General features: G+C 49.2%; 4 protein-coding genes across 4 annotated transcripts; 2 read left to right on the top strand and 2 right to left on the bottom strand.

The window, feature by feature from the left end:
• Positions 1-1,243: 1,243 nt before the first annotated feature.
• Positions 1,244-2,230, bottom strand: VTN77DRAFT_1053 (uncharacterized protein; the record flags this gene model as incomplete). The annotated part of the gene is made up of 1 exon (XM_069416743.1): positions 1,244-2,230. One exon carries the CDS (start codon positions 2,228-2,230, stop codon positions 1,244-1,246), a length of 987 nt encoding a protein of 328 aa, XP_069273119.1.
• A 2,904-nt stretch (positions 2,231-5,134) lies between these two features.
• Positions 5,135-5,944, top strand: VTN77DRAFT_1052 (uncharacterized protein; the record flags this gene model as incomplete). Its single annotated transcript, XM_069416742.1, has 1 exon — positions 5,135-5,944. One exon carries the CDS (start codon positions 5,135-5,137, stop codon positions 5,942-5,944), a length of 810 nt encoding a protein of 269 aa, XP_069273118.1.
• Positions 5,945-8,896: 2,952 nt separating this feature from the next.
• VTN77DRAFT_1051 (uncharacterized protein) lies at positions 8,897-11,080 on the bottom strand (the record flags this gene model as incomplete). Its single annotated transcript, XM_069416741.1, has 2 exons — positions 8,897-10,923; positions 10,972-11,080. The coding sequence occupies 2 exons, from the start codon at positions 11,078-11,080 to the stop codon at positions 8,897-8,899; spliced, it is 2,136 nt and encodes a 711-aa protein (XP_069273117.1).
• Positions 11,081-12,534: 1,454 nt separating this feature from the next.
• VTN77DRAFT_1050 (uncharacterized protein) lies at positions 12,535-14,145 on the top strand (the record flags this gene model as incomplete). The annotated part of the gene is made up of 1 exon (XM_069416740.1): positions 12,535-14,145. One exon carries the CDS (start codon positions 12,535-12,537, stop codon positions 14,143-14,145), a length of 1,611 nt encoding a protein of 536 aa, XP_069273116.1.
• Between the last annotated feature and the right edge of the window lie 1,308 nt (positions 14,146-15,453).

The raw sequence follows: 15,453 nt of genomic DNA, 5'->3' as shown, positions 1-15,453 counted from the left end.
GGGGGGAATACTGAGAAAAATAGAAAATTGTTGTGAGAAACCGGCATACCTATCAAAATTGGTTCACAACCAATGCCATGGCGTTGTTTTTGGCCAATTCTGACAACAATAGCCTGTTTCTGTGTCTTTAAGTAATTACTGAGGCCAATAGTATGTACATAGGTACCATTCTTCTTCATTCTTATCACTAAACAGGTCTCAACACCTATGATAAGGGGTGTTTGCGGGCTGCCCAGCTCAGATTCACCAAGAAATTGGTGTCATGGCACCTCTTTTTGGCCGAATCTGCAACAAGGGGGAATCTCCGGCAAGGCTCAACCGAGGCGACTGATCACATCTTGAACCATTCGTGGTCTTGCGCCGCGTTGGCTGTGAAGCCGGTCGCTAGGATTATATTTTAATATCTTGCCCAGGAGATCGGCAAAGACCTCTATTTCATCGCCCGGAATATCGCGATGGATCTCTTTCCCGATATCCAGGTTCATATACAAAAGTCCCAGGGCGAGTGCCTCCTGAATTGAGCGAGGGACCTGAACGACAGAGGGATGAAGGACGCCGGTCATTCCCTTGATTCCCTCCGTGGCCGCTTGCTCAGTGGCCGGAGTTCTTATCGCGCGACCCTGAGGATCTGCTTCGTCTTCGAAACAGTCTTTACGGGCCTCCCACGTCGTCCACCACGGCTCAGGGAGTTTGCCGAGAAGCAGAACGATGTTGTAGAGATGATCATCCACATCATCGTCCAGCATAATTATGAACCGGACTAGTAATACTACCTTGAAAAAAAAAAAGGAAAGAAAAGAAAAGAAACCCTTTCTTTCAATGATACCCTACCGGACGGCAGAGGGAGTGGACATGGGAGGGGCCCCGGTAATTTTAGAATCTGTCAATTCACGGGCGGTTATTCAAGGTCTGTAGCAGTACTGACCGTTTTTACTATGTAGAGCAAATATGACTATTATAAGGAAATAGTCATAATAGTATTCCAATAATAATCATCTCATGTTACATTCCTGCTATTAATATTTTCTTTATGTTCAGTGTGAAAGCTGAACAACATTCCAATAATACCATAACAGGAAATTCGTTGAATCCATACTTGCAGGACAACAGAGATATCCACTAATACTCAATTCCAATTCTGACCAACTGATTATAATCTCAACTGCATATTCACATGCAGTAACAAAAGATAGACAGAGACAAACACAATTGCTAATACTTAATTCTCCTTGTGACCGACTGACTACAACTTCGACCGCATATTCACGTGCACGGCTTTGATACAACTGTATGCCTCCAGCGCCGCCTCCCCCAACTCCCGCCCGATGCCAGACTGCTTCACGCCACCAAACGGCACGCGGAAGTCCGAGTCATTACTCGAGTTGATCCAGACCATGCCGGCTTCAATGCGCCTAGAGACGCGGTGAGCGCGCGTGAGGTCCGTCGTGAACACGGCGCTGCCGAGGCCGTAGGTCGTCTCGTTCGCCATGCGGATAGCATCGTCCTCGGACGCGAAGCGCGCGATGACTACGAACGGGCCGAAGACTTCTTCCTGGTAGATGCGCATGGAGCTGGTGACGTTCGTGAAGACGGTCGGCTGGATGAAGTATCCTTTCCCATTATGTTGAAAGGGCTGACCGCCCATCTCGAGTTTGGCTCCCTCGTCCTTGCCTACCTGCACGTATGCCATGATCCGGTCGTACTGCGCTTGCGTGACCTGTGGGCCTTGGAAGGTCGACTCGTCGAAGGGGTTGCCAATGCGGGAGATATTTCTCACCTGCGCGAGGAAGGCGGACAGGAACTGCTCGTAAATCCCTTCCTGGACTAGGATTCGTGATGTTGCTGTGCAGATCTGTCCCTGGTTCGACATGATGCCGAGATGCGCCCATTCGACGGCTTGGTCGAGGTCGGCGTCGTCGAAGACGATGAGCGGGCTCTTGCCGCCTGTTTCGAGGGTGATGTTTTTCAGGTTGACGCTCGCCAGCTTCATGATCTCCTTTCCGGTGGCGGTGCTTCCCGTGAAGGCGATCTTGTCGACATCAAGATGCAAGGCGAGCGCTGAACCTGCAACACGGCCATAGCCGTTAATGATGTTGACGACGCCAGGCGGGAAGCCAGCTTCGACGATTAAATTCGCAAAGTAGAGGATCGACAGCGGCGTCTGTTCAGCAGGTTTGAGCACAACGGTATTGCCGCATGCCAGTGCTGGACCGAGTTTCCATGCTGCCATCGCGAGGGGGTAGTTCCATCTGAGAACAAAACCGGATTAGATCCGATATTAATTCTGTAGGGTAGGAGTCACCTACGGAATGATCTGCCCGCAAACACCAACCGGCTCGCGGACAGTATACGCAAACTTCTCCGGCGTGGTTTCGATAACCTGGCCAAAGACCTTATCGGCGAAGCCACCATAATAGCGAAAGACCTCAGCCACCTCAAATAGATCCTCATTCAGCGCGACGGCGTACGGCTTGCCGTTGTCCCACGTTTCAATCGTGGCGAGGGTCTCGCGATGCTGCTCGACGAGCTGGCTGAGGCGGATTAGCAGGCGGCCTCTTTCAGAAGCAGGCAATTCCCTCCATCTGGGGTCATGCAGCGCCTTGCGAGCGGCCTTGACGGCGCGGTTGACATCAGCAGCAGAGGCGGCGTAGACGGAGGTGATTTCAGACTCATCTCTACAGTTGTTAGTCACGAACCAGAGAAAGGGAGGGGTCTTACGTCGGATTGATGCTGGTGATCTTCTCGCCGTCAGACGACTTGACCCATTCGTTGTTGATGAACAGGCCGATGGGCTGGGTGTAGCCGCGCCCGTTGGGGGCGGTCAGGTGGACGAAGAGGTCGGACATGTCGGGCTGCAGTTCAGATGCTGAGATGAAGTAGTAGAAAGGAGAGGATGTTCCAGAGAAGTAATGAGGTTAATCTACGACGATAACTACATATCTACACAGTCTACTGCATTACTACGTCAGTCGCAATCACTCTACCACTCCGCAGGACGATATAAGTCCGGAGTACTCCGTACAATCAATCATATATTCCGCGGAGCTCAGCCTCCAAGTCAGTCAACTGCTAAACATCCATGAATAATGGAGTGAAAGGATAGTAATATCTCGGCTGTACATGCCTGATTCCGGCTAGCTTATCGATCGGATAATCAGATGGAAATCAATGAAGGAAAAATGCGGGGGAATAGCCTCATCAACCATATTTTAGTTTAGTAGTTTTAGTTCCAACCTAATGGAGTTGGAATTCCACCCACTTACCTGGGAGGTTCTGCTGTACCTACCTGTCTAAGTAAGGTACCTACCCAGTACGTGATAAGGTAGGTCTAGTATCCATCTGATAGACAAAACGCATTAATCTTTTATCCCTGCATGGTCTAGTAATAACCATCCTTAGTACAGTATATCAGTATTCCTAGTGGTTACTCATATTCTGAGCTTAGACCAACATTTCTATGTTGCTGCTAAGAGAATTAAAGTACCTCTTCAAGTCTATATTATTTAAAATTGGAAGCGTATATTATTTATGACGGTTTCACCGGCATATCTATAGATATAATTAATGGAGGTCAGTGCTGTTGCTATCACGACGACGACCGCCGCCGCGGCGGCCACCGCCTGCGAGTTTTCGTCTTATCCATTTTCTGAAGTTGAGGATTTTTGGAGTCTGGATATTTTTTTTCTTTATTTATTGGATCGGGTGAGGGAAGGAAAACGTTGCGTTAAAGGCGATGTTTTACTTCAAACTGCTGGGGTCGTCGATGGTCAAAGCATTCCCCGGCGCCAAGCCCCCATGGAGACAGTAAAGTCATCGCACAATACCAACAGTTCTCCGTGATTCCTGTTATGCTTTCTCCCCTTTTGAGTGTTCTTTTCTTTTTGCGCAGAATCTCCTTTGAAATCGAGACTGAAAACAACTAGATCAGAAATAAAGAATGAAATGACACGCTTTCCACCCGAAATCATCGATATTATATTTGACCATTTTAAGTCCCAACATAACTACGACACATTGTTTCAATGTGCACTCGTATCTCGACGGTTGGCAGAGCCTGCGCTGTCGAGGATATACCAGTAACTAGACAACTCTGGGGATAAGAGCTATTGGCTAATGTTGACGGATAGGTTGAATTACATATCTGCAGGAACGTCCAGGGAAATAGCAAAGGAACAGTCTAGGCCTGTAAGGACTGGTGACGACACCGTCTGTGTCAACGTACCTAAGAAAGATGGACAGTCTAAGACACGGCGCAAATGGCCACTGATGTGGAGATCGATCATTCTGTCCACCTTTCATTGATGAGACATATCTTCCGTATTTTAGTTACATACGCTATCTTGATTTGTACGATTTGGATGAACTGGTGCGAGATGATGAATTCAAGACATCTTTTCAAGAGTGAGTACAAAGACGAAGTGCGCAGATGTCCATACTCAACAAGTTGCAGGGAATTCTTCTCTGGCAAGCTTGGGACCATGTTATTATCCGGTTATGAAAGTAAGCCACAACTGTCACCAAAGAAGGTTCCTTTTTCACAGTGGTTATGTGAGAGAGTTGGATCTGGTAAGCTGAAGATTCTGCTTCGTCACATCACCAAAATGCAATAATCGACTCTTTGTGGCTTACTTCAACTTTTGCTGACTCGATTATAGCAATCATGGCGGCTGCAACATCAATAAGAGAACTATCATGTGACGGTGGGTGTGACTACAAGAGGAACTGAAAGAATTCTAATGATTATTAGTGTCCTCAACGACTCTTAAGGAATGGATGTGTCACTTGCCCCGCCTTCAGGCATTGTGGTTACAGTCCGGCAAGTCTCTCGATAAGAACGTTGAAGAAAACATTAATCAATACTGCCCACAATTCAAGAAGCTTGTGTTGTATGAATGGTATGTTCTGGGGAGTTATTATTTCAGCTCCATTTCGTGTCTACAATTTTTATATTTTTTATTTTTTATTTTTGTTATTACTATTACTATTTTTCTTTCTGGCTTGCTGATAGTGGATCTATACAGGAACGACGTAACTTCGGGCTCTGCAGAAAGGGACTCTGAACGTTTCTTGAAAGGGCTTCGCCCAAACACATTATTTCGAGATCATCGATTGGGCAGACCTTGGGGCTGCTTCCATGGTCGCCCTTAGCTCCCACTTTGGTTCCCTTGTGGAATTGAAGTTGCAAAACGTTTTGCCGGCGCTTGCTCGGCAAATTTCACGGCTGGACCCGCCTGAAAAGCTTGAAGTCCTCACAATTTATAACTCTTATGGACAGGATGATGAGCTCAGTTCTGATGTTGGTCAATGGATAGGCGCATGCAAAAGTCTGCGACGATTGGAGATCCACGTGTTCTTGAATGAGCCTTTGGTGCTTGCCAACGCTCTGAATAACACAGAGCTGTCGTTGGAGGCACTTATCGTACCGGACTATGTTGACTCTCGTACACTCGAGGATATCGAAGCTTTTCACGAAGCTCTCGCATTTCAGCACGGTATGAGAGAGCTCAGTATCAACGCCGACCTGTTCGAGGTCCCCGAGAGGCCCGTGAACCCGGCCACACTTCTTCGATCCCTGCAAAAGTTAACGGAGCTGCGGACACTCGATATCCAAGGTGTATCCCAAGAATTCAGTCAGGATCAAGTTTTGACGTTAGTCTCTTGCCTGCCTCACCTTGAGCGACTTACGATAAGCGGCACTGGATTCAACGACAGCGTCTGGAATTCACTATGCTTCTCCAATCTGCGCTATCTCAAGATAGCTGCTAGAAATTGTTTCACAGCTCAAGGAATACTCGATTTCATTTGCGGATTGGGGCCTCAGAATCGAGGATTACACCTTGAACTTGGATATACTCTAACAGAAAGCAACATCACAGAAGAAGATCAAGTCACCCTTCGAGAGGAGTTGTCTCGCCGTTTAGATGGGAGTTTCGTGATTTGGTAAAGCCAGCGTGCGACGTTAGGGATTGTGGTGATGATATTGTCCGGCACCTAGGAATGATCTTAAACGAGGCGAATAACCAGTACTAGTAAAAGCATTGATTTTTATAGGTTACTTTTTATTATTACAAGATCCCTTGGATCAAAAAAAAAAAGGCTTTTGTCTTCCTTTTAATAAACGCGAGCAGTCCTTTTCTTTAGAGTCAGCTAGTTGAAAATCTACGTGTGCACCTTGATCCTATCCCCATCCCTCTTCTCATGGACCACCTGTCCAATCATAAAGTATTCCTTTTCTTTTGGTCGCAGCACTGCCTCAGTCTGGCTCAGTTTGCCGCACCCTTTCCGCAGCATAGAGCGGCATGCCTCCGGCCCTAGAACGGGAAGGGAATTCGGACGACCTGGAAAAATCAAAAAGGGCGTCATTTCCCCCAACTTACAAACTATAGAGGTAGTAATCCCCCGGATGGTAGCTCCAACATGACCCTTTTTGGCCTCGTCCGCTGCCACTTTACTGCCGCCCAAATCCCCCTCTGCTTCTGGGTGCTGCCATGCTGCTGCTCCTTGCTACTTCTTGCTTCCTCCTGCTGCCTCCCTGCTCTGTCCTACTTCCCCCAGCTCCTCCATGACTCTTGCCTGCGGCGTCTGCTTCTGACTGCTCCCTCTCTGCTTTCTCCCCTTCAGTTGATCTCTGTTATGCTTGGGTGCCTAGTGGAGCTCTCAGTATAGCTGCGCAGATATTGCCTTTTTAGTTCTGCCAAGTTTAACTGATACCCTTGCTCATGACAAAGAGGAGTGCATTTACGCCCTATTATCCTCAAAGGTGAAACTGTATGGACATCTGGCTCGGAGAGAAATTATCACTACATTGACCGTTCCCAGGTGGATTCTGCTACGCTTGACTGGCCTCCATGGCGAATGGCGCAGATGGAGGAACCTGTTGGGACCTTTCTCAAACGTAATAGGTATTCAATATCATTTCAAAATGACTACTTGGTCCCTTTGGCGTCATCCCTCTAGATTCATGATCCACAGGAATCTCTGAGTTCTATACCTATGATCATGTTAGTCAGATATCTCTGGAATTATTTCCTTCTCAGCACATTCCAGAAACCAGTGGAATGGCTGGTTGTGGAAGGTGGAGTGAAGCGATATGTTAATACCATTCTCGCGAATATTCTAGGTGAGAGGTTATATAAGCCCACTTCTGTTTTATGCATATGCTCAGAAGGATCTGTCCTGGCACTCTATCTGGGGGATGGATCGATAAGATATTTTAATAAGATCATTGTGGCGACATGTAGGCCTGATGCACTAAAAATGCTTGGTGAAGAGGCAATAATTCAGGAGAAAGGAATTCTAGGACAACTCAGAACTAGCTCAAGTAGCATTATCCTGCACTCAGATGTCTTGGTAAGTCCTTAGTGGAGTTGATGAAAGGCCATGATTAGATCAGGCTGACCGAGGAGTGCATTCAGTTCACGCCCCATAATTGAAAGGCGTGGTCCGCATGGAATTATCACGACTTTACGTCGTCTTATTTGGGATCCTCATATTGTTGCGTCTCTCTAACTACAAATATTAGCAACCTTATGGGACAAGACATGTCTACTATAGGACTGATACTGACGACACTATATCCTTAGTGTCTCCCAAACTCGGCCCTAATCCAGGGCATATTCTACTACGAACACCCAATGTACATATGATAGTATGACTATCAGGGCTCAGGGAGAAATGTCTCTGATTCAAGGAGTCAGGAATATGGTTTGCGGGCGCTTGGATGGGGTATGGCTTTTATGAGGACAGTTTCATGAAGGGTATTGAAGTTGCCCAAGCAATCTGTCCAGAGATCGAGATTTCCTTCCCCCTCTTAGACTGGAAGTCAATGTCAGTGGAAGACATTGAAGACATATGCTCGTGGGGAAACAAAACCTTCTAATTTCTCACGATGGCAATGCAACAAGCCATTGCTTAAGTACGGCTGAGCGGACGACACCCTGTGGTCGTATGTACCAGGAAACCACTAATAAGGCATTATGTAGAAAGGTATCAAGGTCTGTGAGTTCCGGCTGTGAGAAGTTATCAGTCAAGTTTGCTGGATAGTGCGGTGATCAGGTGGTTATAATGAACACACATATTGCCTCCAGGATATTTCGTCGTTCACATCTTTCAATGGATAACAGAGACAAATTCGTAGGAAAAACAGAACAGGCAATTTCACGAGGCAGCTTGCAAGGATTTGCAGTTTGACTCAGGTTCGAAAATTGTCCGATATGGGGGTTGATGTCGACGCATGAACGTAAGCCTCGGTCTTCTACGTTTTTCTTTCTTCCTTTCCTTTTTTTTTTTCTTTTTTGTCTCTCTGCATTGTTGTTGTTGACGTTGATTTCGATAACACTGATGTAAAGGTGGAGAATGTGGAGAACCTACAGAGTACAGTCACGTTGGGGGATAATTACCTATGATAACGATAAGCCGGAACAGGAATGTCCATGCGGAGGAAGCCCTAACTTGGTCCCACCTACATACGTAACCTGCTCAACAAAGATGGCTAATTCAACTGTGACGATAATAACAATGATACTAGAATAACAATTAGAATAACAGTAATACTAGGTAACTACTGCTACTACTGTACAAATAGATATCTACAGTAGGTAATAAATTCTACTATGTTGCTCTGTCTACACACATGCATTCAGTATATTCATACTAGATCTTGGTAAAACAAGTCCGCTTTTTGACCAGTCCATCTACTGACATGATATGATATGATATGATATGATATGATATGATATCAATTGGTATTTGGTATTGATGACAATCCTATCTACATGGATCTGATGCTATTTCTAGATACAGCCACATCCAACATCCAAGTGTAGTAGTACTCCTGAATAACAGTATGCAGTAATACTATGACAAACCCAGTGCTGTATTTACCACCTGTGCATAATTACAACCTCGACTGATGCTCCCTCTCCTTCTCCTTCTCGCCCGCACCGCCACAACATCTCGACGAAGTCAATGCCTCTGTATCAAACGCATCCCGCGACACGGTATCCACACACAGCGCCGCCGGCGGCACCCACAGCGCAGGATTCCGCTGAAAGAAATTCGACGCCCGCAGCGTAATACTCACCGGCTCCGCCGGCATGATAGGGAAGTCCTCTGTGCGCGGGAAATGCGTCAGGCCAAACTGCAGATAACACACAATGTCGGTATTCTCGATCGACTCGTTGCGTGCCGCCCAGTCGGCGATTGTCGAGTTATACGGATGGTTTCCCTCGCCTGTGGACTGGCAGACGTAGTCTCCTGCTGGGTACAGTTCGTAGTCTCGGTAGGGGACTACCCACAGGGTCTTCCGTGCGAAAGGAGCCCGTTTCCAGACTACACTGCCTGGCTTTGCTAGGAGGCCGGGACACTGGTTGTTGATGATCTTATATGCGACGGGCTTCTTGGCCACCGAGTTGATTCGGTTCGGGTTGATGATGTCCCATGTCCGGCTTGTCTCGTGGCAGTAGTCCACTGCGCCTTCTTGTGCCGTGCGCAGTGGCGTCTTCTTGCAGTAGAATGCATTCCCGTAGAAGTTCCCTGGCGATCCTACCGGATCGTCCGCCGCCACTGCATCGCTCTGCACCACCGAGTTGTTCCGCCCGTCGATCTCCGGGTCCACGCGCAGTGAGAAGATGTGCTGGTGGTTCTGGGCATTGACCCTCGGAGCCACCTCAGTGCCGTACGGAGCCGCCTGCTCCGACTCGTGCAGACAGTACGTGTTGAGCTGCCCCGTCAGCTTCACTTCCAGCTTGTACGTGCCGTCCAGGGTGAAGGTGTGGTAGAAGCCGTACTCGTAGTTGGCGGCGGTGATGATCTGCGAGATGATCAACTTGCGGTCGCGCGCTGATACAACAGTGCCGTCGCGGAAGTCGGTATGTTTATAAAGCAGCCCGTTGTCCTCCTCGTGGATGCAGATGGCGTTCTTGACCACGGCCGCCTCGCCCTTGCTGGTCGACACCACCCCGTCGAGATAGTGGATGGCGCCCTTGCAGTCGCAGCCCAGCTTCAGCGAGTTGCTCATCAGGCCCGCCCCGTACTCGCCCACGTCGAACGCGTGCTTCTTGTGGTGCGGCGCGTCAGGACAACCATACGGTACGACCATCTCGACCACGCTGATGCGGTTGAAGAGCATGCGCTCGCGGTGCTCGTACGGGTCGTCGATGCGCACGTCCGAGATGACAATGCCCTCGCGGTAGTTGAAGCCGATGTGCATCTTGAAGCCGGCCCACGACAGCTCATTCCCGCGCATGCGGAACGACACGCCCTGCGGCTGTGTGATGTTGATCGGCTTGAGGCGATCGGGCAGGTAGCCGTCAGCGATGAACTCGGGGAGGTAGTTGTGCTCGTACAGGGGGATCTTCGTCCGCTCGCCGTTGACGTAGCGGATATCCACGCTGAGGACCTCCTCCTTCTCCGTGTCGACGACGACGACAAAGTCGAGAGGATGGGCGTACTGGTTGTCGAAGGCCGAGTTGCGGTAGTAGGCCAGGCCCTGCTGCAGCCGGCGCTCGAAGCCCCAGCGCTCGTCGACGCCGATGGCCCAGGCATCCAGGAAGACCTTGGACATGTCGGTGATGCCCAGCCCGCGACACGCCTCGATCACGCGGGGATCCTTGCGGGCGACGCGTTCCGTGACGTCGAGGTCTTCGAGGGTGAGCGTGGGCATCACGTCTTTGACCTCCTTCCAGTCCTCGACTTTGGATTTCGTCAGGTTGACCACGACTTCGGCGACGTTGCAGGTGCCAACCTCCAGCACGATGGCAAAGGCACGGCGATCGGGACGGGGGCCCTTTCCACTGCGGAAGGCAGCATATTCGTTCTTTCTAGGCTCTCGCAAGGTGATGCAGTTGAACTTGACGGGTTTGGGGTGGGCAAACTCGCGGATGAGCTTGGCGGCGGCCGGAATCTCCTCGATCGAGAGTTGGTCTTGCAAGTCAGCTATATTCTCTCACAGCACATGGATAGATTGCATACCCAGTGGATGGGGCGTCCGCCGCGGGATCTTGGCCGCAGCAGAGCTGGTGTCGTAGTCTCCTTCGCGGTAGATGGTGTACCCGGGAATTGACGTGGTATCTGGCGCCATGATGTAGACACTACTTTCTTATCCGGAGAAGAGTAAACGAATATCACCAGGCAAGAGCAGTAGCAGCAGATTTATATATCGCTGGTAGCTGGAGATGAGACTGCATTTCGCATGGACTTGCCAGATTGGGAAGGTTGGAGCTATTCCTGTTTGTCGGAAGAAACACGATTATCGGAACGCATCCAGACAATGCTCGGGTGCAGATAGATTAGAAGATTTTATTGGGCCTGAAGAATGTAGGGAAAGTCCAGAGTATTCAACAGGTTTAAGAACAAATGCTTCTGTCATTGACTTGACAGTTACCTGGCCAGAGATCTATGCACTCGCATCATCTATACTCCCTACAAAGGCTACAGGATAGAAAATACCATAGCATAAGAATTCGCATATACCAGAATGCAGGACATCAAGCATAGACCTATTCCAGGCCTTTCTATAACTGAGTGGAGATAGCACTGACTGCAGAAGATGGGAGAGTAAGAGATCATACTGATCGTACTGTAACCAGACAAACTAACATTTACTTCCATCCCATCAATGGTTTAAATTCCTAGGATTCCCGTATTAATGCTTTACAATGAATGACGATACGCCAATGGCAAAGAAGACTCCTAGTAATGATGTAGATGATGTAGATAGATAGATCCTGAGTGGGTCACTACGTGAAGACGTTAGGTAAGAGGAACGATAGCAGATAAACTATTATCGATAGGGCCATACCACGTCAAGTATGTACTGATGTACTGTACCTACCTAGGTAGGTACAGTACAGTAGTAGGTACCTCCTCAATCGCACTATTCAGAATCCGACATTTCCTAGCACCAGTGACCATGCCAATGACATTATCATTTGCCTAGGCAAAGGTAAATCCCGATAGAAAAAAAAAAGTAGATGTCCGTCCGTGGCAAGAATCATACCCAAAGCGGCAAGTCCAGCCTAACCTACCAGTTCCCCGCCCGCGCCCTAACTCCCTAATTAATTAACACAAAAAAAAAATCCGAAAATGCGGGGAAAAGACAAAAAAAAGGGGGCAAAGCTTGTCAACCACATTGATGATTATTCCTTGCGGGAAATAAGTAATGAAAATGACAAACTTCGCTTGCTGATTGGGAGGAATCTCCGACTGATGCGCTGATAGGGATGTGTTCGACGGCTTCAGTAGTTGTGTTGCCCGCACGGTCAGGTCAGGTAGGTCAGGTACCAATTGAAGCGTTTAGGTAGGTAAGCTGGGTAAATGTCCGCGTGAGGAACCTGCCTGTGACCTGCCAGTTTTAGCAGATATCTGCATATATATTAATATATGACTCTCATGGTCAGGGGATTCTCCTGATTCCAGCAGAGTACTGTGCATGCATACCTCCACACCAATTGCAAACTCGTCTATCAAATTGTCGGAGAATGAGAGACCCCCTTCCAACTTTCGACCTATTCTATTCCATATATATACATACCGATGGACCCTGAGAACCCCAAATCCACCAACTCCATCGACCAAAGCGTCATCGATGCCCGCGACCTCGCCGCCCTCGGCCACGACCAGGCCCTGTCGCGCAAGTTCGACATCTGGAGCATGCTGGCCCTCGCCTTCTGCGTGCTGGGCACCTGGTCGACCTTCGCGCAGGACCTCAACAGCGGCCTGACCAACGGTGGCCCCGTCAGCATCCTCTGGGGGTTGTGTCTCGTCACCGTCTGCAACGTCTGCGTGGCTGTGTCGCTTGGCGAGCTGTGCAGTAGCATGCCCACGGCCTTGGGCCAGGCATACTGGGTGTACCGCCTGTGGGACACTCCTGCAGGACGCTTCGCCTCCTATCTCTGCGCATGGATCAACACGTTCGGCTGGTGGACTCTCACTGCCTCGCAGATCGCCTTCATGACCAACTTCATGCTCGGCATGAAGGTCATGTTCGACAATAACTGGGCGGGCGCCAGCGAAGGATGGCTGCAATTCGTCGTCTACGCCGGCATCACCCTGCTGTTTACCGTCATCAACCTCGTCGCCTGTCGCAGAGAGAAGATCCTGCCCGTGTTCAACGACTTTGTCGGCGTGTGGTTCGCTGGCCTGTTCGTTGTCTTCTCTCTGGCGCTGCTCATCGCTGTCGGCACGAAGCCAAGCCTGTCCTTCCAGCCAGCCTCCTTCGTCTTCGGCGCCTGGATCAACCAGACGGGCTGGAGCGACGGCGTCACCTGGTTCACGGGGCTGGTGCAAGCCGCGTACGGGCTGACAGCATTCGACTCCGTCATCCACATGGTGGAGGAGATCCCGGCGCCGCGACGCAACGCGCCCAAGGCAATCTACCTCGCCGTCATCTGCGGCGCTGTCTCGGGATTCATCTTCATGGTAGTCTGCCTCTTCTGCATTCAGAACCTGGACCTCGTGCTCAACTCCCCCACGGGACTGCCCTTCATCGAGCTGGTGCAGGATACCATTGGCCTGAAGGGCGGAGTTGCCCTGATAGCGCTCTTCGAGTTCAACGGCCTGGGCCAGGGCGTGAGTATCCTGACGACTGCGTCGCGTCTGACCTGGGGCTTTGCCCGCGACGGCGGCCTGCCCTTCAGCCGGTACCTGTCGCACGTCGACCGCACGTGGAAAGTGCCTGCGCGCGCGCTCTGGCTGCAGGGGTTCCTGATCGCGTTGGTGGGAGTTCTCTATCTGTTCGCCAACACGGTGCTCGAGGCCATTCTCAGTGTCAGCACAATCGCCCTGACGATCTCATACGGCATGCCCATCCTCGCTCTCCTCATCGTCGGCCGTAACAAGTTACCTCCGGGGGAGTTCCGACTTGGACGGACGCTAGGACCGGTCATCAACTGGATCAGCGTGATCTACTGCTGCATCACCACTGTCTTCTTCTTCTTCCCCAGCCAGCCCAACCCCCCGGCCAGCGACATGAACTATGCGATCGCCGTGTTTGGTGTCATGTTGGTGGTTGCCGTCGGGTTCTGGGTCGTCCAGGGTCGACGCACGTATCTGAAGACGGAGGAGTCGGCAGAGCGGATGATCCATGCGCAGCGGCTGGAAGAGGAGATAGAAATGCAGGTGACAGTCGACCAGAAGAAGGGCTGATCTGTTTCCTTCTTTCTTTCAACATATATCGTACATACAAGCATCCATCATTCCGGCATTGACAGCACGGGAGGAGTGATACTATATACTTACCACCATTGAATTGAACTCAATTGATCTTGGTTGGCATGCGGTAGCAACATGATGGTGGTCATTCTGTAAATAGCATTCAGATCGTCTATGATCTGTCCAATCAGCAAGAATTAGAAAATTGGATGTGAGTGAGATCTATGCAATCAGTAAGGATCAATAAGTTGGTTATGATGAGAATTATCTAGTCCGTAAGAACCAGTAAGTTGATTGTTAGTGAGATTTATCCAATCAGTAAGAATCAGTAGTTGGTCATTAGTGAGATCTATCTAATCAGTAAGAATCAGTAAGTTTGTCGTGAGGTCTATCCAGTCAGTAAGTTGGTCGTTAGTGAGATATATCGAATCAGTAGTTGGTTAGCGAAATCGCAACACTTCAGACAGGGGAGGATGGGCAGGATTGAACAAGATGCAAGACAAGCAAGCAAACAGACAGACAGCTCGACCAATGCCATATACCTAGGTAGTTCACTCCAGGAAATACCACCAACTTGGAAGAATCTTACCTAAGTAGTCTGTCTGGAGTCTGGCGTAATCAATCAATCAATCAGTCAGTCAGTCAGTCAACCCCGAGTGAATCGAGACAGGCACGTGTCTGTCTCCTCGTCTCCCCGTACACTAGGTTGCAAGCCTCAGGGAAGCTTGCCCATCTCGTTGAGACCCTTAGTGAAGCAGTGCAGTCAACCAATATCCGCTAGCATTGATGATAACACGATAGATAGGGAAGGGTTAGAGGTTACATAGTAAACCTTTGCCTGCCAAATGGCATAGGCAGGTTTTCGTACCTCAGTTGAGGATGTGTGATTGTTAAAAAGTCACATCGTCATGATCTTTCCAGTACAAGTGTGGGATACTCACATGACTGACCCCAAACAAGTCGATATTATTGCATCAGCCAAAGTTATCTACGAAAATCCTACAGGACGATCTACGGACTTGCTGCAACTGATATGACAGCCATGTTATCATTCGCTAAAGCTGAATCTGAATACAATCGTAATAATCTAAAGCAGTTCCATCTCCGCTTGTCAGTCTGTACCATCCTCAGTCTGACTTCCCAAATTAATTACCAGTACAAAACAGTACAAAGGCAAACCCTAAACTAATAACGATAGAAGGGGGATTCCACAATTCGTCACGACGAAAGCCCAAGAAAGAATGAAGAAGTATTGCTGTAATGAAAACATGTAGTATGCCCATAATATTGGACTAGCGGCCT

Source organism: Rasamsonia byssochlamydoides (assembly GCF_041956645.1).
Source record: "Rasamsonia byssochlamydoides strain NRRL 3658 unplaced genomic scaffold VTN77scaffold_115, whole genome shotgun sequence".
Classification (NCBI taxonomy): Eukaryota; Fungi; Ascomycota; class Eurotiomycetes; order Eurotiales; family Trichocomaceae; genus Rasamsonia; species Rasamsonia byssochlamydoides.
The sequence above is the reverse complement of the archived record's forward strand: the minus strand, read 5'-3'. Positions and strand labels throughout refer to the sequence as shown.